The sequence below is a fragment of the Pipistrellus kuhlii genome, unplaced genomic scaffold (assembly GCF_014108245.1).
Source record: "Pipistrellus kuhlii isolate mPipKuh1 unplaced genomic scaffold, mPipKuh1.p scaffold_m20_p_1, whole genome shotgun sequence".
In the NCBI taxonomy this organism is placed as follows: Eukaryota; Metazoa; Chordata; class Mammalia; order Chiroptera; family Vespertilionidae; genus Pipistrellus; species Pipistrellus kuhlii.
The window spans coordinates 45,450,627-45,478,295 of NW_023425404.1; the positions used below are offsets into that span (position 1 = coordinate 45,450,627).

The window sequence follows — 27,669 nt, forward strand, 5'->3', positions numbered from 1 at the left end:
TAAAAAAAGCATAATATGCAAATGGACCAAACAGCAGAAAGACCCAGACGGCTATGCTATGATACGCCCTGGCGCCAGGCCAGCCAAGGCAGGTGTGATGCAATTGGTTGGGGGGGGGGGGGGGCCCTGCCATCGCCCCATGATCACCCTGCGGAGGGAGGCCTAGGCCATCCTCTGAAGGGCTATCTATGGGGAAGCTCTGTGACTGATTACCCCAAAGAGGGAGGCCCAGGCCACTGGCCGGTGGGGTGATCAATAGGGGGTGGTGGGGGGTTGTCTGTGATCACCCACCGGCTGGTGGTGCAATAGAGGGTGGGCGGGACCTCCCTCTGCGAGGTGACTGATCTGGGGAACCCGTGATCCATGGCCCCACAAGGGAGGCCCAGGCCAGCCAAGTGATTGTACCCCACACCTGTTGCCCGCAGGAGGTGACTGGTGGCAGGGAGCGGGGGGGGGGGGGGGGGGGGGGGGGGGGGGGGGGGGGGGGGGGCAATCATCGTACAGATGGCAAGCAGTGGCTGCTGTGGGGGCGAGGCCAGCTGCCAGCAGCAAGGGGAAGGAAAGCCACCATAGGCCCCAATCTCTGGCCAGGCCCAGGGATCTTACCCAAGGGGTCCCAGATTGTGAAAGGGTGCAGACTGGGCTGACAGACAACCCTCCCACCCTATGCACAAATTTCTTTCTTTCTTTCTTCTTTAAAAAAAAAAATATTTTATTTTTTACAGAGAGAAAGAGAGGGGGATAGAAAGCTAGAAACATCGATGAGAGAGAAACATCGACCAGCTGCCTCCAGCACACACCCCACCAGGGATGTGCCTGCAACCAAGGTACATGCCCTTGGCCGGAATCAAACCTGGGACCTTTCAGTCTGCAGACTGACTCTCTATCCACTGAGCCAAACCGGTTTTGGCCCTGTGCATAAATATATATATATATATATATATATATATATATATATATATATATATATTTTTTTTTTTAATTGATTTTTTACAGAGTGGAAGAGAAAGGAATAGAAACATTCATGAGAGAATCATAGATCAGCTGCCTCTTGAACACCCCCTACTGGGATGTGCCCGCAACCAAGGTACATGCCCTTGACCAGATCAAACCTGGGACCTTTCAGTCCGCAGGCTGATGCTCTATCCACTGAACCTAACCAGTCTCGGCCCTGTGCAAATTTCATGCACCAGCCCTCTAGGCCTATATAATAAAAGCCTAAAATGCAAATCGACTGAACGGTGGAACCACCAGTCGCTGTGATGTACCCTAGCATGCAGGCCAGCCAAGGCAGGTGAGCTGTGCCGCACCCCCCCCTCACCCCACCCCGTTGCCCCACAGAGGCAACTGGTGGCAGTGGCAGGGCTGGTGTGGTGAGTGGGCAGCACAAGGCCGGCCAAAGCGGGTGTCAATGGGGACCCCTGATTGCCCCACAGATTGGCCATGATTGCTGGCCAGGCCTAGGGACTCTACCTGTGCACAAATTTTGTGCATTGGGCCTTGTGTGTGTGTGTGTATTTTTTTTTAATCACTTCAGAGAGAGAGAGAGATATCAATGAGAATCAATGACCAGCTACTTCCTGCATATCCCCTACTGGGGATAAGGCCGTAACCTGTGCCCTGACCAGGAATTGAACCATGACCTCCTATCCAAAGGTGGAGGCTCAACCATGAGCCACATTAGCTAGCCTGGAATCATTATTCTTCCCCTTCCCTCACTCATGTTTCATTTCTCAGCAACAAACACTATCCCCAACCCATCTATACTTTATCTTTACTGCTGTTCTCCATGTTACTCTATTCCTTAAAACCCGTCAATGGCTCGTAGAGCAGTTACCAACCTTTTGGACCTCACAGACTTCATGGACCACCAGCTGACGACCGCAGCTCCAAAGCTTTTCTTAAACCGGCGGTCGCCAACCTTTTGGACCTCACAGACCACGGGTTGGCAACTGCTGTTCTAGAGCACTTCAACTTACCAAGGAGGTAGACTTCATCTTCTATCATTCCTTCCTTTGCCCGCTAGACTGCAGCCACACTAGCTTCCTCGCTAAAAACAATAAACTCTCACTTCTGGATTTGGCCCTGCTATTCCCTTTGGTCTCAAATATTGTCCTTAACTTATTATCATTCAAGTCTTAGCAGAGAGTATCTTCTGAGAGAGGGCACCTTTGACCAACAACCAAAACTTTACCCACTCTCTACCCCAGAACAAGGCTTTTTCAATGTTCTTCATGGAACATATTATGGGATATTATTTTTCTTCTTCTTTTGGAAAACTTATAGTCTATTCCCTCTACCAGAAGCAGGAGCCTCTGTTGGTCTTGCTGCTGCTTAACCTATTCCAGTGTGTAGAACAGTGCCAGTTACAGCTCTTGAAACAACGTAAATGAATAAACATCTAATTACTTACTAGACATATCTGCTTGTTTGGTTCACAATCACTTCAATTTCCAAAAGGTCGTAACAAAACCTTCTTCCTTCCCTAACATATATTTTTCTTTAAATATGTTTAATTGATTTTTCTTTTTTTAAAAAAAAATATATTTTATTGATTTTGTCCAGAGAGGAAGGGAGAGAGAAAGTTAGAAACATCGATGAGAGAGAGTCATCGATCAGCTGCCTCTTGCACACCCCCTACTGGGGATATGCCCGCAACCAAGGTACATGCCCTTGACCGGAATCGAACCCGGGACGCTTCAGTCCCCAAGCCGATGCTCTATCCATTGAGCCAAACCGGTTTCAGCGATTTTTCTTTTTTTTTTTTTTTACAGAGAGGGAGAGGGATAGTTAGAAACATTGATCAGCTGCCTCCTGCACACGCCCTACTGGGGATGTGCCCACAACACAGGTACATGTCCTTGACTGGAATCGAACTAGGGACCCTTCAGTCCGCACGCTGATGCTGTACCCACTGAGCCAAACCAGTTAGGGCCTAACATGTATTTCTTTTTCCTGGTTTCTAATCTCAATGAAGGCATTGTCATCCTACCAGTTGCTCTCCCAACAAACTTTGGGAGTCATCTTTGACATCTACCTCTCAGTTTTTCCCTTTCCCAGTCGACCAACTCACCAACCTCTCAATCACTGGTAGTATTCTCCAGGTCTATTTGCTTCTCTCTCAATAACCTCTCACCGATTACTGTTTCCATGTCTCTGATTTTTGCGCAATCTGTCTAAAATGCAAATCCTTATGATGCTTCTATCTAAAATCTTTCAACTGCTTCTTCTTAGCTCTCAAAAGCTAATTCCTGCACATGGCATTTCTGGCCTTCACGACAAGTCTTCTCAGGCACTCCTGACACAGCATTATCTCCTTCACCCAATAATTTCTTCAGAGTTTGCGTCTTAACCTTTGCACTTATTGCTTCCTGCGCCTGGAAGGACCTTCTCCAATTTCCTTATTAAAGCTAATTGCTTCTCCATTCCCATTCCATTCCTGCCTCCCAAGGTAAGAGATTACTCTTGTCTGAGATTTCACAGTAGTCAACACTTTACCCTCATTCTACTGATGATGCCTATTTACTTGTCTGCATTCTACAGCATAAGATCAATGAAGGCAAGGATGCTAGAGAATTCATCACCTGAATGAATTTAAAGAACTCAGTGAAAGAAGAGCATAAAAAATCTGACCAATTTTTATCACCTGAAGCAATGAATATATTAAGATCAAAAGGAAACACACAATATGGCCCCTAGGTCCTTCACTCTGCTTCTAGTTTAGGCACAATGCTTTAGAGGTCACACAAACACTGTACAAGTCTTGACTACGGTATGTCAATATTACAAAAGAGTAAGCAGAGAAAAAAAATACTTATCCCAGGCCACAAAAAACAGTGGGCAAAATAGATTTTATTAAATCTGTCAGCTCTCTTGATTTGTCTCAGCTAGCCTAAACTCCTGGCTATAGGATGCCAAAAGTTGCACAGGTAGCGGGCTGGGCAAGCTGGGCAGGTAAGTCATCCCCAGGCTCCTCCGTTAAAAACACATCAGCGTGGGCCAGGCCCTGCAGCTAAGCCGGCTACAGCCTTGTCCTGAGATGCTGTGGGTTTGATCCCCAGCCAGCAACCCACGGATGCATAAATAAGTGGAACAACAAACAGATGTTCCTCTCTCTAGAATAAATCAATAATAACCCCCCTTCCCCCCAATAAAACCAGTGTGTTGGGTTTTTTAGCAAATCGGCCCGTGTAAATTACATTCGTAAGGCTTTACTTTGCACATCCCCATAGCCAAATAAACTTTTGCTCCTCTAAATACAACACCACACACACCATGACATTCTGGCCACACACACACACAAAAGCAAGCACATCTCTACCTCCGGTGACAGTAATCCCAGGGAGTTCAGAGAGCAGTTACTAGGATCTGCGATGTATGAGACAGCATCAGGATTAAATAAAAAAAAAAAAAGCTACAGTAATCTATACGTCATAAACCTGAGCATCCTCGTTCCTCCCCTTGTACTTCCACAGCGACTCCTGTCCCAGCCTGCCTAGCTCCATCTAAGGCCGCTTTTCAGCCAAAGCCCGGCCGCCCTTCCATCCCCGCCAGCCAGTCCTCCGCGAGGCGCCGCCTTCCGCTTAGCCTCGGAGCCCGGCCGCCCCGTCCCGTCCCGCAGCGTTCAAGCCGGAGCGGCACGCAGGTCTGCACACGCACCGCGGCCGCCCGCTCCCGGCCCGCGGCGGAGGCGGGAAAGCCCGGCGGCGGCGGCGGCGGCGGCGGCGGCCGCTCCCGCGCACATGGCCGCACTCCCCCCTGTGCGCGCAGGCGCCGGGCGAGCCGGGACTCGCGGGCGCCCAGAGCGGATCATTCCGCCGGCTTCTTTGTGTGGCCCAACTCTAGAAATGGCCCGCTTCCTGCCCCTCCGTTAAAAACGAAAAAAAAAAAAAAAATCACACCCTCTCGCCCCTTTCTTCCCTCCGGAGTGGGGTCGGGCCGGCGGGCGGGAGGGGGATCTGCTGACGCGGCCCGGGCGGAAGGGCCCGCGGCCGCCCGGGGGCCGGTCCGGGAGGGATGCTGGGAGGCGGACTCACTCGCACACGATGTGTCCCTCCGCGCGCACACGGGGGACTTTTCGGTGGGGATTTTGGGCGCCGACCAGACGCGGCATTTTCGGAAAACAGCGCCCTGTGCAGCTGAAGCGCTGTGTGTGCGTGGCGGGGCCGCGTCCGCTCGGCCGGGTACGGAGCGCCTCGGGTCCCGCACCCCTCCCGCCGCTCCCCCGCCGCCGCCGTTCCCAAAGCTTTTCCAGGTCAGTGCGGGTCTGTGTCGGGCCCTGTTACCACCGGATGTGGAAGTTGATCTCTTCGCTGGTAAAAAATAATTCCACTTCCCCCGGAACCCAGATCATCCCCGCGATTTCCTGTTTATTGCATTAAGGCGCCGGGTTTCCGGGGCTCCTTTGGCCCCGCTTATGCCGCGGGGGTCGGCGGGGTCGGCCTGGGCGCCCGCTCCGCCCGCGCCGCCGCCGCCGCGCATTGTCCGCCGGGCACCCAGCTTCGGGGAGGGGCGGGCAGACATGGTGGTGGCGGCCGCCCCCTCCTCCTCCTCGGCCCCGGCCCCGGCGCCGCCGCGGCCTCCCCGCGCCGCTCCTCGCCAGTCGGGTCCGGCTCGGCGGCTCCGCCGGGGATGGTGTGGGGTCGCGGCGGCGGGAGCTCTGCGGGCGGCGGGCGGGCGGGCGGGCGGGCGGGGGAGAGGGGCAGGCGCGGCCGGGCCTCGGCGCCCGCCGCCCGGGAGCCGCGGGTCTCTTTGTCTTGGGCGGCCGGGCCGCCCCGCCGGGCTCGCTGGGAGCGGGAAGGCGAGGGCGGCCGGGCCCGGGCGCGCTGCACCGCGGAGCCCTCGGGGCCCGGAGCCGCCGGGGCGGCGGCAGAGCGGACGGGTCCAAACAGGGTTCAAACCCGGGAGCCCTTCCCTTGGCGTCCCGCACACGGGGCTGCCACGGCGCCCGAGGGCCTCGGCTTCGGGGTCTGGAGCCCCGTGGGGACGAAGGATGCCGGGACCTGCTTTTTGGGGACTTAGCGGCCGGGACCTGCGGGGGCACGGCTTGGGGGAAACTTGAGAGAGTTTGGGCCCGGGCACCTCGGCCTGGGCACTGCTGGTGTGTCTGTCCTGAGGCGGGCGTGCTCCGGTGGAGCTCTGGAAGCCGGTGCCTTAGCCTCGAGGGTGCAACGTGAAAACTGAAACCGGAGGAGTGATGCAGGCCCGCCTTGCGTGTGTTTCCCCCACTTTGAGCTTGTTTGCAGTACACACAACTTACTTTAAACCTGATTGGACTGTGGCAGGCAGACATCTGTTCCAAGGAGGGGCAAAGACCACAGAGCTTCTGAAGGGGGCTTGGGAATGTGGAAGTATTTTTAAGTGCTCTCCGGACAATAGTTTGCTGTCTGGATTCAGGCAAGTTAACTTTCTGAAGTACAGTTTTTTTTATCTGGAAAATGGTTTGGTGTCGTTAGTCAAGGATCCTTGGGATTGGCCATCAGAATGAAAGACGCACTGTACAGGAATTTATTATGTAAAAGTTAGCGGTCACACGTCTTTTTTTTTTTTTTTTTTTTTTTTTTTTTCCAGATAGTTTATTTCACGTCTAGATCAACCCAGTTTGGTTTAACTTTCTTAGGAACATGTAACCCTCAGCCTTGGCACTTCCACTTTCAGGCTCAGACTTTGAATTTCAGGAAACTTAAGGCTGCTTTATTGCATTTCTTCACTTTCCTCCTTTTAAGTATGTAAAATAGCAAAAATATATTAATTGCATGTTAACATAAATGACATACTGGTCAAAGAGTGACATTTCTACAAGAGTTTAAGTGTCTGGTTGAATGGAAGACAGACTCTTAAATCTACTTCTGCATTCAATCTGTTGTGGTATCACACCATAAAACCTCTGGAACAATCCACACTATACTTTTTTTTTAAACTAAGAAATGTGTCATTTCTAGTTTGTGCTCACCATATAAGTCAAGTCAGGATAATATATCAGAAATTTTATATTTTTTACCAGACATTTTAAAAGTAAGGATAAGATGGCTTATTTCTACACTTTTTTCTTAGGCTCTAACTTTTTTCAGTTTGGGAATTAGATGTATAAACAGGCATTACGAATAACGATTGCATAATCCCTTGTGATTCTGTACACAAATGAAATGTGAGTTCCATATTGCATGTGCTTGTGAGAACTTGTATGTAAATGTAATTTTTGAAGCTAGGACACTTCTCAAAGCACTTTAGGAACTCTGGATTTAAAGGGAATCCTGTAGAGAAACCTTTGGTAAACAATACTTTTGTAATGCATATATTTTACCCTTCAAGTAAACTCAGAGTTCTGTAACTTAGAGCTGTCTATCTCTGATTCAATCTGGTTTTTTTATATGTTGAGGGGCAATTATACTGTAAATGTGAAAATTTAAGGCCATACGTTAATTTAATGGTTTTGAAATGAAGCTAAATTCATTTCCATTTGTTCTGTGAACTCTAGTCAGATTCTGTCTGTAGTTCTACACTGTTCCATCAACAGGAAGCATCTGGTCATTCTTCTTGTAATTGTTAGAAAATGCCAGGTATATTTTTGATGTTGGCTATTCAAAAAAAATAAATGTCAGATTGGATTTTGGTTTGCCCCTGACCCCCTTATCTCTGAGATGTATTTATAATGGGCAGCATATTTCCTAGAATGGACTTTTTTTTTTTTTTCTTCTCGAGTATCTCGTGAGTTAGAAATAGTAACAAACAAATCATGAGGAATTCAGATTATTACATGAATTTTTGAATCATGACTTCATTTTGAGCATGCATTTTTGGCTGTGTGGTGTCTCTCCCTTTGCAAGTAGCCTGAACATGGATGAACTCACTGATGGATTCCATCGCTGCTTTCTCTGCAAACAAGCCAAACAAATCTTAGAGTTCAGGGCAACTTAGTTTTCTAATGAATATCATTTCTTTGGTTCCACAGCTTTCCAACCAGTAATCATATTTCTATAACACCAATGTCTCTACAGCTATCATTAGTATTATACTTAAATTTTCTCAAGATGCTTGTTTCATCATGCTCTCTAGAAGGCAAATCTCTTAAATCTTAGTATTAGCAGTACTAGGGCTTGTGTGTCCTCACACTCTTGACAACAGTGTTATGCACAGAGAAGATACTTTGGTGTCATCAGCTGTCAGTTCAGTCTTTGGTAGGCGAGTACACCTCTATTTGGACTAAGTATGTCCATGATGTAAGTGTAGAGGCTTAGCATGAAGTGATTTTTCTACAGAACGTAATAAGTCCATATGCAAGGCTATTGATACATTTAGAAATAGAAATCTAAATCTCTTAGTCCCAGTTCTCTGAAAAATTTTATTTTATTTTAATTGATTTCAGAGGAAGGGAGAGGGAAAAAGAGATAGAAACATCAACGATGAGAGAATCATTGAGGCTGCTTCCTGCACAGTTCCTGCCAAGGGTCGAGCTTGAAACTCACTCAGGCATGTGCCCTGACTAGGAATTGAATCCGAATCTTTCGGTGCATGGGTCAATGTTTAACCATTGAGCCACACGGCTGGGCTAATTTTATTTTTTGAAGTATGTGACATCTTGAAGTTGCTAGAACATCATAGATAAAGAGCATGATGTTAGCCCTACTTTGTACTGGTTGTATTAAAGATGAGACATATGTATCAGTTTTCAGACTTTATATCATAATCACCTGGCAGGCTAATTAAAAAAACAAAACAAAAAAAAACCTGCCCTAGCCAGTTTGTCTCAGTGGATAGAGCGTCAGCCTGAGGACTGAAGGGTCTAGGATTTGATTCTGGTCAAGGGCATATGCCTGGGTTACGGGCTCGATCCCCAGTGGGGAGTGTGCAGGAGACAGCCAATCAATGATTCTCTCTTCATTGATGTTTCTATCTCTCCCTCTCCCTTCCTTTCTGAAATCAATAAAAATATATTAAAACTGCCAAAACCGGTTTGGCTCAGTGGATGGAGCATTGGTCTGCAGACTGAGGGTTCCCAGGTTTGATTCCAGTCAAGGGCATATTCCTTGGTTGTGGGCTCATCCCCCGTGGGGGGTGTGCAGGAGCAGCTGATCGATTATTCTCTCTCATCCCTCTCCCTTCCTCTCTGTAAAAAATCAATAAAATATATTTAAAAATATACATTAAAACAGATGAACGGAAAAAAACCCTGCAGAGGCCCAAGCTTAAGTAGCATAGGATGTGGGCCAGTAGGTGGTAGACACAAGTTTTTTTCAAGTTCCCTAGGTGGTAGACACAAAAACCAGAGGACCTTGATCATGGGGGAAATGAAAAGGAGGAAAGGCTCAACAAGCTTATCTGAGAAATTATAGTTGTCTATAAATATTTGGAGGCTTGTCACACAGCCCAGGTTTGATCTGACCAGAAAGAACTCAGATCAATCTGTAGAAGTTAGAAGGAGGCAGATGTCAATATTCTTCCAAGTTATATTGTTTTGGGTGGTTGGTTGTCCGTTGTCACTGGCAGTGTTCAAGTTAGGGACTTTAGAGGAATGGTGCTGAGTGAGCATTTGGACTTGGTGTCCTTACGTTTTCTACAAATTTTGAGATTTTATGAAATATAAGTTTGCAGCCACAAAAGTGGAAGAGCAAAAGCTAATCGAGTGAAACAAGCTGGTTAACTTAACTGGATCATAGTTTTTATTTTCTTGGATTAAAAAGATCTGAGTGTTATGTGAGAGAGCTATTTGATGAGGCCTTTAAATCCAGCAAACTCAAAAGCCTTCTGATATGGAAATTCCCATTTAAGGGAATTTATCTTGATCTAATAAAGATACTGTTGAATTGGTAGCTTATGAACATACCAATTATAGCGTTGTTGATAATAACAGCTGTGTATTAACATTTACCCCCCTTAATCATAAAAAGTAGATAATATCCTATTTTTCAGAAGAGAAAGTTGAGGGATAGAGAAATGAGGTAGCTTGCTTAAGGTAGCTGAGTTAGTGATAAAGCCAGAGCTTGAATCCAAGCCATTTGCCTCAAGAGCCAGTGACTGTTGATCATTATGCTGTAAAGTTGTAAACAACCTAAATATTTCAGAGTGATTGCTGGGTTATATCCCCACTGTGAGGTATTGCCTCATTGTTAAAATGATGTTAGAAAAATGTAAGACAGGAAAAGATGTCTTGGTATACGGGAGTGAAAAACCATTTAAAAATTCCATTTCGGATGAGAAACACACATTGACATCTGGAAGATAGGTGCCACATTGTTCAGTGGTTATTTCTGAGTGTAGGATTATAAGTGATTATTTTTTTTCTTATCCAAATTTTCTAATTTCTATGAATATGTATTGTGTATTACTTGTAATAAAAAAGACTAAGATGTTATATGTCAATTAAAATTAAAGATATTAACAAGCTGAAGAGTTTGGATTTTATACTATGCAGTTGATGCAAGTTTAGTGCATCAAGTGTTTCGTATTTTTTGTTTTGTTTTATCCCTTAACATTTTAGAAGTAATATATTAATTGAATAGAGAAACATCACTGACTCCTACCACTCTACAATAATAATCAGTTCCTTGTTTTATGTTTTTCCCCCCACTTATGTATAATGTTTTAAATGTATGCATTCTAGCCAAGTCATTCTCTACCGTGTTTTCCCGAAAATAAGACATCCTCCAAAAATAAGACCTAGCGCATGGAAAGATAAGACATCCCCTGAAAATAAGACCTAGCGTAACTTTGGGAGAAAAAATTAATATAAGACACTGTCTTATTTTCGGGGAAATAGGGTATGTGACTTGAGGTAACTTGTTCACTCTGTGCCTCAGTTCCTCTTTTGTAAAATAGGATAATTATAATACTTCCTTCGTGGTAGTTAGGAGGATTAAATGAGTTAGTGCATATAAAGTGATCAGAACAGTGTCTGACATATAGTTGATATCTCAGTAAATATTAGCAATGATTATAGGGTCATAGCCCATTAAAATACTTGGGGTCTAATAGGCTTTGAAATTAAGAATTGTTTCTGGATATTGGGGATGTAATAATGTTATATAACTTTTCAATAGAGCTTCTTAAACGTTACTGTTTCTGCAGGAAAATGTATGAACATTTACATTCAATGGGAGTAAGTAAAGACTATAAATCGCTTCATGTCAGTTCAGGTTTGGTTTTTACTGCTAAATAAATTATTTTGGGTTTCAGAGATGTTTTTGGACTTTAGAATTGCAGTTAAGGAACCTATAGAATATTTACTTAATTTTGAGTCCTATTCCATTTTAATATTAAGATATACACATTTTTATATAACTTAATAAATTATCCATAATTTAAAAGTTAAAAAATTAAAAAGAAAATACTCACTTTAATTTCCTTTGATTAAAAAATATGCTAAACCCACCGATACTATGATTCTGTTGCATAGTGTAGAATCTTTTTTGGAAGAGGCTTGAGAGTTCCTCTAATCCAGTTAGCTTTTTTCTGCCTCATTACACTGGAGGGATAAGACATTTTTACTATGCTGCTTTACTACACCAGCCATTTTTTAAAGGAGTTGAATGGAGGCCATCATGGCACCTCACTTTACTATATCCTATTATGTAAATGTGGAAACGGAGGTGGATATTTATCCTAAGCCATATTACAGAATTAGACGTTGGAATTAGGATACTTCATCTCATGATAAAGTTATTGGATGTGCAGCCCTTCTACTCTACTCCTTTGTGTCTATAGCATTTACCATATATCCAAACAGGTAAAACTAATTTTAATTTTTTATTAAAGAATAGTTGACATACAATATTATGAGTTTCAGGTGTAACAACATAGTTATGCAACATTTATATACCTTATGTGTTCACAATAAATCTAGTAACCATCGGTCTCTGTACAAAGTTATAGTGACACTTGATTATATCCCATATGCTGTATATTACATTCCTGTCACATTTATAATTAAGTTTGTACTTCTTACTTCCTGTCACTTTTTTCCCCCATCCCCCAAGTTCTCTCTCCTATGCCAATAATCAGTTTATTCTTTATAATTATGAGTCTTCTGTGTGTGTGTGTGTGTGTGTGTGTGTGTGTGTGTTTTTAAGATTCCATATAAATGAGGTCAGAGGATATTTGTCCTCCTCTGTCTGACTTATTTCACTTAGCATAATATCCTTTAGGCCCATCCATGTTGTCACAAATGGCCAGATTTCATTTTTTTATGGCCGAGTAATATTCCATTGTGTAATACATCTTTATCCATTTATTGAACATCAGACGCTTAAGTTGCTTCCATATCTTGGCTATTGTGAATGATGCTATTTTAGTTCATTTGAGACTGGTATCTTATAAACAATAGAATTTTATTATTATTATGGAGGCTGTTAGGTCCAAGATCAAGACAACAGTATTGCTGGTTGGGTTTTGGTGAAAACTCTCAGGTTGCAGACTTTTCTGTTGTATAATCACATAGTAGAAGGAGCAAGGGAGCCATCTCAAGTCTCTTTCATTGGAGCATTAATCTCATTTATGATCTGTCTGCCTTCATGACCTAATCACTTACCATCTTATAATACCATCACTTTGGGCATTAAGAGTTCAACATACAAATTTGGGGAGTTGGGGGGTGACACATAAACATTCAGCTCATAGGAAACAGGTGTGTAAGTGAATGATCTAAAAAATTTTCCTTTCATAACTAGCTTGTGTGAACTTTGTGACCTTAGCCCACTTTATTACTCCAGCTATGTTCCTTTATTCCATTCATCACAACCTATGGCAGGGTCTCTCTTTTCTGAGTTCAGCACGGAAAGAGAATGACCGGTTCTTCGAGTAGAGGGGCTGGGGATTGAGAAATAAAAGAGACAAGACACAGAGATAGAAGGCAAAAGCTGGGACGGGTGGAGAGACAGTGACCCAGAGCTGATGCAGCATGTTTATTTTATACCCCCAAATACCAGGAGGTTTCACCAAAACTTAAAGGAGCTTAGGTAGGCCCGGGTTGTATTTATTCCCTCATTCCCTGTGCTAGGTGCTAGACTGGATTTACATATCAAAAACCACTTGTCGACACCTGGGCAAAGAAGAGTCAATGCTGAGAACACATCTGCCTTTTTGGTAAGGTGTGTATCCAAGATGTGGCTTTGCCTGTTGTCTTGGGTTCAGCTGACATTATTATTATTTTTTAAAATTTCTTTATTGATTAAGGTATCACATATTTGTCCTCATCCCCCTCAATCCCATCCCCGACCTCCCTACTCATGCCTCCACCCCCCTATTGTCCTTGACCACTGGTTAGGCTCATATGTATGTACACAAGTCCTCTGGTTGATCTCTCCCTTTTATCCCCACCCTCCCTCTGAGGTCTAACAGTCTGATCCATGCCTACTTGTCTCCGGGTCTGTTCTTGTTCAACAGTCTATGTTCATCATTTCCCCTAGATGAGTGAGATCATATCCTACTGGAAATACACTTACAAGAATAGAAAATGTGACAAGCAATAATGGTTATACTGAAAGGCGAATTAGTCTGTAGTGAGTTTCTTTCTGGGCCAACAGTCTTGAGACCTAATTTCATTGTCAGTTCCTTATGTGTATATGTCAGCAATGATATTTTCAGTTCTGAATAGTGGACAAATGGTTTGGACCCTCTCTGGTTTGGTCCTGGGCAACCTGCAGTGACGCACAGCTGCTGACTGCCATTATGGCAAGGCGTTGTCGGAGGCGTCTTCCATCTCAGGACTGCTTCTCTTCTGTCTTAATGGTTGGAGTAGTCCTGTCAATTCCTCTCTGTTGCTGGAATCCACATGGTCTGGGAGTTGTTTCCTGAAAATAAATAAACATATTCTCGACCAAAAGTTAGTAAATAAATTTGACTTGGGATCCTTTTTCATTTTTTGCCTAAACAATTTTCCTCTGGCTTATTTTGACACCATAGGTGCTTTTCATGGGTGTCTTGTTAGCATTACAATTGATTTTCTAAAGTACAAATTTTCTAGATGTAACTTACTTAACAGGATATTTTCCCTTACATGATATTCTTTTAATTTTCCCCCCTTTTTGATTTAAACTTTAGGAGGCTTTTGAAAAAAATTTAATGTAGTATTGATAGATTTTAAATTTTAATTTTTTGCACTATAATATGACTGCTTTAGGTTCATTACATGTTTTGCAATTTTGTCATGAGATGAACTACCAATAAAAATTTTAGCTAACACTTTAGGAACAACTTTTTGTCCAGTACAACTAATTTTTCTAAGGTATTTGCTTATATCAATTAGCCAATTTAAATTAGCCTGAAAACTTGTCTACTATTTTACTGTCAAATTTATTATTCTAAAACAATCTTATTTTACCCTGTAAATATTAGGGGAAAGAATTATTTGCCCTCTTGAATTAGCCCTGAGCATTCCTGGTGATAGGCTGAATTTTGATATAAAAAACCCACTTCCTCAAACCATGGGTGCAAGACAACCCAAACAAATCTTGTAGTGAGAGGGCAGCTGCTGTCAGCCAAGTCTCTGTCTGTTACCCCGGTCCCGATTTGAGCTGGGCATGGGAAGTTAAGCAGCCAACTTTGCAGGGGTGAAGGTTTAGGCCTCTGCAAAGTTGGGGGGATGAGGGTCTGTGCCCCACCTCAGTTAACCCCCAAGTTCTCTCCTGATGGCCCCTCTTCGACTGCCTGTTTTAGGTTATCCCTTCCCTGAGGAATCTTACCTGTCTCTGGCTAACCAGCTATCCTCCGGGGCCAAGCAGGGTAATGTGAGGTTCAGTTCTGTCTCCTCAGTACCCTATGCCCCTGTGGCCTTCACTCCCAGCTTCTGCCTTAGGATCCCCTTGCCTGCTGCCTGGGCCCCAGCCCTGATCACATAGCTTGGGGAATCCGGGTTTCTTCTCCAGGGAGGGCCCAGCTTGCCTTACTGGGCGAGAGACAGATCCATGGTCCCAGTCATCACGAGGCTTCAACCTTGACATGAACAGAAAGCTCAGGCAACAGCTATGGGCAATTGGATTGTGAGAAGAGGGTCCCTCTTGGCCAAAAGGGCAAGAGGGGCCAATATAGAATGCTCAGCTGCCTGCCTTCCCAGGAGGCCCGCTACACAATGGAAGGGATTAGATCCTTTCATGCCCTTTTTAAATTGCTTCCAGACAGTCCAAGAATTAATTCCTAAGTTTGCTTGGGATAATTGTATATTATGCTATTGTAATTCTAGAATATCAAGAACTGTCTTGATATTCTAGAATTACAAGCACCAAAAAGATGATTTTTTTATTGATCCTCAAGGGTTCAAAGTTCTATAAGTAATGGGGGTAACACAAATCTGGGAAAATTTTTAACGACATTGTAGAATAATATCATAAGGATATTCTTTGATCTAGGCATGGCAATTCCATTTTAAACTGGCTGTCCATTTCTTTTTGTAGACAAGATCTTAGTTACATTTTCTGCACCTCTCCAGCAGCTGACAATTATTAAGGAAGAATGCCCATGTGCCTCCCCGGGTGCTCTCCATAGCAACCCTCAATTTCTCTCCCTTAGCTTGTTCCTGTATGCACTAGATATAGCCTGTACATGACAAGACTCACCTCTTTCATATTTTACTAGGCTCCTGTTGTCAGTCTTCCTACTATCTATTTTCTCTGTTTTTCCTCAAAGGTTGTAATGTATTTGTGGAGGAAGGTGGGTAATTATGAAGATATTTTTGGCCATTCTAAATTTCTGCTTAACAATTTCAGTGGGTTCTTGCTATTTCTTGGAAAATACTTTATAAATCTCAGATTTTCTGTTGTCTCATATTTTCTTTCTCTTCCTCAAAATATACCATTGACTTCTACTTAATTGAAAAAGAAAATAGAGTATAATTTTGCACATTTTTTATTGTCACCATGAAAAAAAAATCATCTTATTTTTGAAAACTGAATGGAAGTAGAATATTTTGTTTTTGTAGGGATCTGGTGCCACATCTTTCCTCTCTGATCACTTTGATCATTATTTGCAATGGTTGTTTCTCCCTGCCTTCAAGTATGTACAGACTTCTATATTTGGGGAAGAGAAAAATCAACTTGGATTAACTATTGCTACTATACTTTCCAGCTATTCTTATTTCTCTTTCAAAAATATTTTTAAGATCTTAGTTAAAATTGCTCTCCTCAGCTCTTTTGCTTTAAGGAACATCCTTCTTGCCATTGGTATTGTTTTCATCCTGATTTTGTTCAGCCAGTCATGTGCCACTTACTAGTAATGGAGGGGATACATTTGTTAGGTGATTTTATCATTGTGTAGGCATCATAGAATGCACTTAGATGATCTAGCTTACTACACATCTACACTATATAGTATAGACCACATGTGTCAAACACAAGGCCCGCGGGCCAAATCCGTCCCGCCAGGCCTTGCAATGTGGCCCGCACCGCGCTGTCATCACTGCACTCCGCTGCGTTTCCATCACAATGACAGTTTATGACTGTTCAGTAAACCATTCGGCCCGCGACTTAGGCTGGATTTTAGATTTTGGCCCCTTCTCTGATTGAGTTCGACACCCCTAGTATAGACTGTTGCTCGTAGACTACAAGCCTGTACACAAGTCTGTACCAAACAACATGAGATTAAATGAAGCACAAGAAAAAAATGATGCAGTCAAGAGTTGCGGAAAACATGAGATGTATGAGACTGCTGCTGGATAACATAGCTTACTGTTTTATAGCAAACTTTTTTTTTACTAGTATATAAGTAGAAAGAGTTTACTCTTAACATAATGATAAAAGGTATACTATAGCTTAGTTGGTTGAGCGTCATCCTATACACCAAAAGGTGGGTTTGATCCTGGTTGGGGGGCATGCAGGAGGCAGCCCATTGATCTCTTCCTTCTTACCTCCTCCTTCCTCTCTAAGATTAAAAAAAGTATAGTAAAAGACATAAACCAGTAACACAGTTGGTTATTATTATATGAAGTATTATACACTTTACATAATTGTATGTGCTACACTTATTACAACTGGCAACGCAGTAGGTTTGTTTACATTGGTGTCACCAGACACGTGCATAACGTGTTGCACATGACCTTAGGACTGCTATGCCAACACTAGGTGATAGGAGTTTTTCAGGTCCATTATAATCTTATGTCACTATTATGGTATATGTGGTCTGCCATTGACTGAAATGTCATTAGGCAGTGCATGAATGAATATATTAATTTCCATGTAGGAACATTCTGAACATTCTTTCCTTGCCTTTCATGTTAGTATGCTATCCTGGTTTTCCTTCTCTGACTACTACCTTCAGTTTTTGTTGTTTCATGATCCTCTTACCACACACTCGTTATTCCCTTCAGTATTTGGTCTCATCCTCCCCTTTCTTTGTCTTCTCTCAGATGGATGTTTTATATACTGACTAGAGGCGTGGTGCACAAATTTGTGCACAGGTGGGGTCTGGCTGGCCCACCCTAATGGGGACCCATTGGGGGTGGGGCCAGCTAGGGAGAGGGGCTGTGGATGATTGGCTGGCTGGCCCTGCTTCCGATTGGGGTGTTGGGGGCTGATCCTGTGTAGGGCTGGTTGGGGAAGGGGCCTCAGGAGGGCTCCAGGGCGTGTCTGCCCATTTTGCTCAGTCCCAATTGGTCGGACCCTAGCAGTAAGCTAACCTACCCATTGGAGCGTCTGCCCCCTGGTGCTCAGTGCACATCATAGCAACCGGTTGACTGGTCAGTTCATGTTATAGTGAGCAGTTGAGCATCCTTAGCATATCATTAGCATATTACATTTTGGTTGAACAGATGAATGACTGACCAGACACTTAGCATATTAGGCTTTTATTATATAGGATGCTTCCTAAATGTGTACTCTCCAGGTTTGTATTTCCCAGTGGCTTACTGAATATGGCCATGGGGAGGCTCAAAGGATTTCCATCACTTTTAATTGTTGTTGAGAGAGAGAGAAAGAGAGAGAGAGAGAGAGAAAGAGAGAGAGAGAGAGAGAGAGAGAGAGGGAGGGAGGGAGGAAATACTGATTTGGTGTTTCACTCATTCATGAATTCATTGATTGATCCCTGTATGTGCCCTGACCAGGGATCAAAAAGAAACCTTGGCGTATCTGTATAACACGAAAACCAACAGAGCTACCTGGCCAGAGGTCCATCACTTTTAGATTTATTATTATCAAACTTCCAACCTGTTACGTTTTCCTTTGTTAATTTTATCATCATTATGCTTAAATCTTAAAGTTTTCTGTGATATATGTTTCTCCATTATTTTTTATATTCAGCAATCAGTACAGTTTTTTACTCTTTACTGGATCTCATTTTATCCTGGGATTATGCATTGCCTATTATTTGCCCTTTCCAACTTTAATCTCCTTCCTCCAAATCCATCCTGCGTTTGACTGCCAGATATTTCTAAAACTTTTTTGAACCCATTGCTACTAAACCTAAGCAGTCTGAGGAGAGAACACGTGGTATAGATCTTTGCACTCTCCATTGTGCCAAGCAAAGGGAATTGAACTTGTGTTGAATAAATGTTTGAATGGATCACCATTTGCTCAAAATGTTGAATGACTCCCAATTGTCTGCAGAACGAAGTCCAAACTCTACTTTCTGGTTTTCAAACCTTTTTATTATCTTCTTCAATCTCATTTTTTTTTTTTTTTTTTTTTTACTCCTAACATTATTATTAAGCCAGTATCTCCTCTGTAATATATCATGTTCAGGCTAAGCTTCATGTGTTCTTCCTTTTCCTTTTCCTTATCTGTCAAAGCCTATTCAGAAATGTTTGCCCTTTGCCAGGCACTGTTCTAATCTCTGGTGTTATAGTAATGAACAAAACAGGAGACAAAGTCTCTGTTTTCTTAGAGCTGACATTGGGGGTGGGAGGAGGAGGAGCATTGTAAACAAATGTCAGGTGGTAATGAAGGGAATAACACTGGATAAAGAGAGAGAATGGTGTGGGAGATGGTTGCTATATAAGGTGGTCAGGGAAAGCTGCTGTTTTAGTGTGTCTGGAACGATGCAGTTATCTAAGTGAAGAGCTCTCTAGGCAGAGGAGACAACATGCCTAACCAAGACCCTATGTGGGAACGTGTTTAGCTTGTTAGAATAATTACAAAGACTTGTGTGGCTACAGCAGAAAAATAAGAGGGAGTGATAGATAAGGTTAGAGAGGTAATGTACACTTCAAATGTTTAGTTTTTCATTGAACAAAAGTCTTCCTTTGGTGGGGGGACTGTAAGAGATCAACTGAAGGACTTGTATGCATGCATATAAATATAAATACAAGACATGGCAGGGAGGGGTCAGGTGAAGGCATATGCAGTGGGGAGACTGGGGGGAGGTCAAGGGGGGAAAAAGGAGACATGTATTACTATTTGTAATGCTTCAAACAATAATAAAAAAAAGGTCTTCCTTGACTACATCATTTTGTTTGGTAACTTAAAGCTGCTCTGAATTCATATAGCTTTCAAATATAATCTCTCAATGAGTCCAATATAGCCAGTTTTTCCTCTAGTGATGAAACGTAGCACTTTCCTCAATTGTGCCCTAGAAGTTGGCCTGCATTTATTGGTTGTTAAAAAAATTACCTATCTATCTATCTATCTATCTATCAACATTAAACTTTCATTATAATGTGAAGTTTATAACAAACATTTGAGAATTAAGACCTACTTAAGAAATGGGAGATTGACAATTTAGGTTAATTCTGGGACTTTTGTTTATGAAATAGAATGGTAGGTGGCCAACTATTTAATTATGTTTTACTTAAAGTTAATCCTTTATTCTATAGATAATTGGAATAGATGACTATAAATATGTTGTAGAAAGCTATTTGATAAATTTGATCATAGTTTAAGACTTTGACAACACTCAAAGGAAATTTTAACAGACTGGGAGGAATATTTGCAAGATGTAAAACAGAAATATACATAATGCACTCCTACAAAGAAAGTGACATAGAAAAATAAATAAAGGTAATAAATACTATAAACTATAGTTTGGAGTATAAATTATATAGCCACTAGGGGGTGTAAATTGATGTGAATAGTTTGGTAGTATCTATTAATTTAAAATGCTATTCCCACCCTAATTGGTTTGGCTCAGTGGATAGGACATTGGTCTGCAGACTGAAGGGCCTCAGGTTCGATTTTGGTGAAGGGCACTTACCTTAGTTGCAAGCTCAATCCCCAGCCCTGATTGGGTACATGTGGAGGCAACCAATTGATGTGTCTCCCTCACCTCAATGTTTAAAAAACTGGAAAAATAAGCAAAACTGGCTAAAAGTAGGCAAATGAGCAAGTAAGTTGCTATATTCATTCTATGGAATAATGTAACAATTTAAAAAATGAATAGTTACATAAACTATTTCATAGTAAGTTGTAGAGTAGTATATACAGTATAATAGTATTTATATAAATAAGGAAAATATCAGGCCAGTATAATATTATATGCATGCAAATACAAAGAATAAGGTCTGGTAAGATACATATTAAATTTGCCTGACTGATGTGGTTCAGTGCTTGAATGTCAACCCATGAACCATTGATATTTCTATCCCTATTTTCCTCTCCTTTCCTCTCTCTGAAATAAATAAAAACATTAAAATAAAATAAAGATTATTTTAAAAAATACTAAACTTATTAAGGAGGAAATATATGGACTCAGGAGAAGTAGGGAATACAAAAAAAAGAGTCAATTTTAAATATTTTGTGTCACTTGATTTGACCCTGAAAAGGTGGAGGTGAAATAAAGAATTAAGGATAAAAAAAAAAAATACTAAACTTAACAATAGTGATTAACTCAAGGGTGGTGGATAGAAGTTGTGTTTTTGGAGTAGAGATGTGGGATGGTTAGAGGAATGTAAGCCTTTTCAGTAATTTTTAACATTTAAAATTAGAATGTTATAGTGTATATAAAAATTTAAAAATAATGATCAGTTTGGCAATACGGTGGATAATAGTTGTAGAAGGATGGAAAACCAGTTTGGGGGTACTTCATTAGTATAGGCATCAGAACGCATTGCCAAAGAGAATGGTGAGAAAAGGACTAATTTAAAAACAACTGGGCAATTCGGCAATATCTATTAAAATTACAACTGTATTTATCTTTGTCCCAATAATTTTATTTCAGGGAATTTATCTTATAATAATATGAAATGGAATGATACATCTACAAAGTTATTCATTATAGCATTGCTTATAATAGCAATAGTGTCCATCTATCCTATATACCCCGTTTCCCCGAAAATAAGACAGTGTCTTATATTAATTTTTGCTCCCAAAGATGCGCTAGGTCTTATTTTCAGGGGATGTCTTATTTTTCCATGAAGAAGAATACGGTACACATTTATTCTTAAATGAAAATAAAGGAAATTTATTACCTATATACGGTATGGTAGTACGGTAGTTGTCAACACACACCAGACAAACTGTGAATCCTACAGTATTAAGGATTTACTCATTTATTCAATGACAATCATGTCATCATCTTCTGGAACATCATCATAACAATCCAGTTCCTGAATTTCCTGGTGAATTTCTTGTGACTCCATTTCTTTCAGAATCAGTGGACCAAATCTCTCATGTTTAGCCTAGGGGGGGCCTTATTTTCGGGGGGATGCCTTATATTTCACTCAGAAGGAAACCTGTAAGGAGCTCTTATTTTCGGAGGATGTCTTATTTGTGGGGAAACACGGTAGTAAAAGGGTAATAGGCAAATCAACCAAACGGTAGAACGACTGATCGCTATCATGCACACTAACCACCAGGGGGCAGATGCTCAATGCAGGAGCTACCCCCTGGTGGTCAGTGCGCTCCCCCTGGGGATCACTGCTCAGCCACAAGCCGGGCTTATGGTTGGTGAGCGCGGTGGGAGCCTCTCCTAACTCTGTGGCAGTGCTCAGGATGTCCGATTGCGGCTTAGGCCTGGGGAGTCAGATATCCCCCAAGGGCTCCCGGACTGCTAAAGGGCGCAGTTGGGCTGAGGGGAACCCCTCCCCCACAGTGCACGAATGTTGTGCACCTGGCCTCTAGTAATTAAATAAGGCTTAGGTACACAGTGGCATACTAAGCAGCTGTACAAAAACCAACAACGAGGAAGCTCTCTATGAAATAATAGGAAAAAAGAACTTCAGATAAAATAAAATAAAAGCAAGTACAGACAAGTATATAGTAATGCTGACTTGTGGTAATTATAGAAATCCTGGAAGGATATCCATGACATTAGTGAAGGTGGTTATTTATTGTGCTAGGAGGAGGATTGGGAATAGTGTAAGTGCTTTTTTTTTTTAATATTATATTTTATTGATTTTGTACAGAGGAAGGGAGAGAGATAGAGAGTTAGAAACATTGATGAGAGAGAGTCATCGATCAGCTGCCTCTTGCACACTCCCTACTGGGGATATGCCTGCAACCAATGCACATGCCCTTGACCGGAATCGAACTCGGGACCCTTCAGTCCCCAAGCCGTTGCTCTATCCATTGAGTCAAACCGGTCTCAGCGTATAAGTGCTTTCATTGAAACTTTTCAATGTATGCATTTCTGTGTTTGGATTTTTGAGTTATACTAAAGCATTACCTATTGAAAAAAAGAAATTAAGAGAAAAAGAGATGTGAAGTAGACCCTAAAGGACTTGATGACCAACTAACTGTGTGTAGAAATGTGAGGGAGAAGGAGTTGAGGATAGCTGTTAGGTTTCTGAATTGTGAGGTAGAGAGTTTGGTAGCATCCTCAAGGAGTATAGGAGGAAAATTAGGTTTTGGCATGTGGGTGGCAAGTTCTGTATGTGCTAATTGGAAATCCTTACTCTTTCAGTTTAGAGTGTGTGTGTATATATATTGTAATTTATGTGCTTTAGGTATGGAACTTGACCTTATATTACACATGAATATTAAATCGTCATCAAATATTTTTTAAACATTTTTAAAATTGATTCTTAGAGAGAAAGGAAAGGAGGTGGGGGGAGAGAGAGGGAAAAAAAAAAACATTGACCATCATTTGCTGCTTTCTGCATGCCCCCTACTTGGAATCAAGCCCAAAACCCCAGGCATGTGCTCTGCCTAGGAATTGAACCAGCAACCTTTCAGTGCACAGGATGATGCCCAACCAACTGAGCCACAATGGTCAGGGCAATAAATATATCTTATCCTTTGATTACAGACATTGATATTCTAGGTTTTATAGAGAACAGCTTTCAAATGGTGTCATAATTTTTCTGTCCAATAGGGTATTTATGGATTGAATATATTATAGTTGGAGAACTAGAGACTACCGTATTTTTCGGACCATAAGACGCTCTGGACCATAAGACGCACCAGTTTTTAGAGAAGGGAAATGAAGAAAAAAAGATTCTGAAACAAATAGTGTCCTAAAATATTTTATGTGCATTAAAACCCAACATCACAGTCATAAACACATGTAATCAACCCTGTAAAGTAAACAGCAGCATTTAGAACCATTTGAGAGCCGGGCAAGCACACAGAGACCACACAGAGCCGGGCAAGTAAAAAAACTTTTTTTTTTTTAAGTATATGTGTAGGCTATATTTGGACCATAAGACTCAGGGACTTTCCCCCCCCCCACTTCTGGGGGGAAAAAAGTGCGTCTTATGGTCCGAAAAATACGGTATATATCTGATAAATACATAGCTAATGTGCAAAATAGGAACTTGATTTATCAACATGGTTCCCATTTAATTACATCTTCTGGTACCTGAAATTTGAAGAAATAAAAATAGCTTTGAATGAAGATGTAATCTTTAGGGTAGATGAAATTATATTGTTATTTTTAAAGCAGTATAAAACTGGCTTAGCGAAGTTGATAGTAGAGGACAAAAGTATATACATATGTTTGAGAGAGAAGGGAGAGAGAGAGAGAAACATAGATTAGTTGCCTCACACACACCCTGTCCAGGGATTGAACCCGTAACCTAGTTATGTGCCTTGGGAATCAAACTTGAAACTCTTTGGTGAACAGGATGACGCTTCAACCAACTGAGTCACCCAGCCAGAGCCCAAAGTATATTTTATAGTACATTTGGGAGTAACTGTATATAAGGGAGGTTTATCCTAATGGAGAAAAGGAATCACAACATTGTGGGTGCTGCCAAAAAGAAGCTCTTTCATTGTAATTTGGTGTTTAAAATTTATTTGAATGAGTTATTTCAGAATCTGATTTCTGAGGTCTTTCATATAACTTGTATCTGGTTATATTTGGCTAGTCTCAAAAAAGTAAAAGGAGAACACAAGTAAAGCACATACATGTTAGGACATGCAAATGAATTTAGTAGTTCTTTCCTGAGTTTATGTTAATAAGGATTTGGTTGTTGACTAGCAATTAAAAAGAGCTGTTAAGTAATTCTCACTTGAGATTTAACACTTTAACCATTTTATATCTGAAGAGAAGATGTTTTACTGAAAAGTTTTATTAATGCTAATTATTTATTAAAATAACAAATAATGTTATATATATAGAATCCTATAACAATTAGAGATGATGTTGTTAAGTGAGGATGAAACTGTTATGTCACCTTCAACCTGAGCTTGCTTCTTTCCCCACTGCCTTTCTTAGTATGGCCTTCCTCTGGAGCTTTGGGAAACACAACGTGAGAAATACTGAATTGGGTTGTGCTATAGTTGGGCTTGGATGCGCTTACCATATGTGTGTGTGTGTGTGTGTGTGTGTGTGTGTATTATTGTATATTCTATATGATGAAAGAGTAATATGCAAATAGACCGAACAGCAGAACAACCGAACATCCAATCAAAGCATACTATGCTAGTGATATGCTAAGGCTGCTCAACCACTCGCTATGACATGCACTGACCATAAGGGGGCAGACAGTCAACTGGTCAAACAGTCACTATGACGTTCACTGACTACCAGGGGAGATGTTCCAATCAGTAGGTTAGCTTGCTGCTGGGATCTGGCAGATCAGGACTGAGTGAGATGGGCTGGACATGCCCTGGAGCCCTCCCACAGTCTCCCTAGCATGATAGTGCACTGGTGAGGTCCGTAGCCTGGCCTGTGCCATCTTGCAATCCGGGACCCCTCAGGGGATGTCAGAGAGCCGGTTTCAGCCTGATCTCGTGGGCCACTGCCCTTTGGAGGGCACCAGACGCAGGGTTCATGGCTGACGAGCTCTGCTGTGGCAGTGCAAGCCTCTCCCTATCGGGACTGATTGGGTACAAGTCTTAGGCAGACACAGTGGGGCCAGGATGAGCAGGAGCAGCAGGTAGGAGCTGCAGGTGGCATTGACTTCGGGTTTCGGCCCGATCCCTGCAGGCCACCCAGAGAGACCCCACCTGTGCATGAATTCATGCACTGGGCCTCTAATATGTATGTAGTGTGTGTGTGTGTGTATAATTTATTTAAAAATATTTTTATTGATTTTTTTTTTTTTTTTTTTTTTTTTTTTTTTTTTTTTTTAGAGAGAGAGAGAGGGAGAGAAAAAGAGAAATATCATTGTGAGAGTGGATCAATGATCAGCTTGCCTCCTGTATGCCTCCTTACTGGGGATTGAGCCTGCAACCCGGGCATGTGCCCTTACTGGGAATTGAACTGTGACCTCCTGGTTCATAGGTTTGGCGCTTAACCACTGAGTCATGATGGCTGAGCAGGAACTGAATTTTTAATTTAAGTTTAAAAAGCCACATGTACCATATTAGTACAATTCTAAAGAATATACATTGGTTAAAATGAAATTGATCCCACAGTGGGATGCAAGAAGGGTTGAAAAATAAAGAAAGTGATATATATTTGAAAAATGAAAATTGATTATATAAACCTAGAAAAATATCTAATGAATTAAAGGCAATAAAGAAGGGGATAAGTGGGGTTTTAGTTTCTAAGGTCCAAAGTAAAGTTTAAAAAAACTCATTGTATAGAAAACTTAAAATATGTAAAAAGAGAGTATATTGAACCCTCATGTATCTATTACCCATCTTAAAAAATGATCAATCATGCATGACTAATCTAGTTTCATATATATTTCCTAATTATTTTTAGAAATTTCAAGTATCACATTATTTAATCATAAATATATTTTTATCTCTAAGATTATATAAACATAAACTGTAATAGTACTACTATCATATCCAGAAAAACAACATAATTCCTTAATATCATTACATATTAAAGCAGTGTTCACATTTTCCCAGTTATCTCCAAAATGATTTTTTTAAGACAAGATTTTTAGGCCAGTTTTAGGTTCACAGCAAAATTGAGGGAAAAGTATAGGATTTCCCATACACCATCTGTACCCATGCATGCATAACCTCACCGTTAACAGTATACCCCACCAGAGTGGTGTATTTAACTTCTGAGTTGTGAAAATATTTTACATATTTAAAAATTACAATCCAAGCTTAGTTTGTCTCAGTGGATAGATAGAGTGTTGGCCTGCAGACTGAAGGGTTAGGTTTTCGATTCCAATCAAAGGCACGTATCTCGGTTGCACTCTCGATTCCCAGCCTAGGATGCATGCAGGAGGCAACTGGTGGATATGTTTCTTTCACATCGATGTTTCTCCCTCTCTGTCTCTCTCCCCTTTCCTTTCACTCTCTCTGGAAATCAATGGAAAAAATATCCTCAGGTGAGGGTTAACAGCAACAACAACAAAAAATTGCAAAAACAACTTTTTGCAACTTTTAAAGTTGCTGCCTTCAAGAAGTTCTGTCCAATAGAAATATAATACAAGCCATATATTTAATTTAAAGTTTTTTTTAGTAGGCACATTAAAAACGCCTGGAAGAAACAGTTGAAATTAATATTGATAATATATTTTATTTAACTCTGTATATAAAAAATACTACCATTTGCACATGTAATCAATACAAAAGCTATTAATAAGCTGTTTTACATTCTTTTTGGTACCAAGTCTTCAAAATCTGGTGTATTATACTTATACACACCTCAGATTGGACTAGTCACATTTCAATAGCCTCTTTTGGCTAGTGGCTATTGTATCGGACAACTCAGTTTTAGGACATACTAATTGGAAACCTTTGAACTCAGTTTGGTATCTTTATTTTCTAGAGATATATACTGCAGTATTTATAGATAAAATATGTCTGATGTTTACTTCAAAATAATACTTGTGCATGGGAAATGGGATGGCCATGAATTGATAATTTTGAAGCTAGGTGGTGGCTAAGTGACAATTCATTATATTATTGTTTCTGTTGGGAATTTGTTAAAAAATTTTCATAATAAAAAGTAAAAAATAAAAACCACAATATTCCATTATCATCTACTTTAATTTATTGTTTACACAAAGGCATTTTTAATTTTTCCCCATTTTATAACATTATGTTATAATATTTATGCTTCAGATAGTTTCCTTATGATAGATTATATGAGTGATATTACTAGGTCAAAGAGCATGAACTTCTTAAAGGATGTTGGTACATTCACAGTGTCAAATCGCTTGATGAAGAACTTTAGAAGAATTTTATTGAAGTGATATTTTATTCTAAAAACTTCAATGAGACAACCGACGTTTATTATTATTTTAGAGGATTACATTTTCTAAGTGTTTTTACTTATTTTTAGAAGTGCTAGTAGCAATTTACATGGATCTACGTAGTATTTTACAGTTTTAAAGAGTGTTTTCGTGTCCAGTAGATGCTATAAATTCACAAAAGCTCTATGAGCTATGAATTACAGAAATTCAAAGCAAAATAGACTTTAAGCTTTAAAATTTTAATTTTGTGTAATTCCTTTTACCACTAG

The 27,669-nt window shown here is 41.2% G+C and overlaps 1 protein-coding gene across 14 annotated transcripts in view; it reads left to right on the forward strand.

Moving 5' to 3' along the window:
* Positions 1 to 4,620: 4,620 nt before the first annotated feature.
* The window catches only part of GABPB1 (GA binding protein transcription factor subunit beta 1), a 55,800-nt gene continuing 32,751 nt past the window's right edge, over positions 4,621 to 27,669 (forward strand). For 7 of the 14 annotated variants that reach the window (XM_036442440.2, XM_036442381.2, XM_036442408.2 and 4 more), the window contains exon 1: positions 5,292 to 5,315. In XM_036442440.2, coding sequence (XP_036298333.2) covers positions 5,292 to 5,315 — 24 coding nt within the window. Of the gene's footprint in view, positions 4,646 to 4,997; positions 5,255 to 5,291; positions 5,316 to 27,669 lie in introns of those variants that run through there. The other 7 variants (XM_045582621.1, XM_045582627.1, XM_036442415.2 and 4 more) reach the window with 5 other exon arrangements.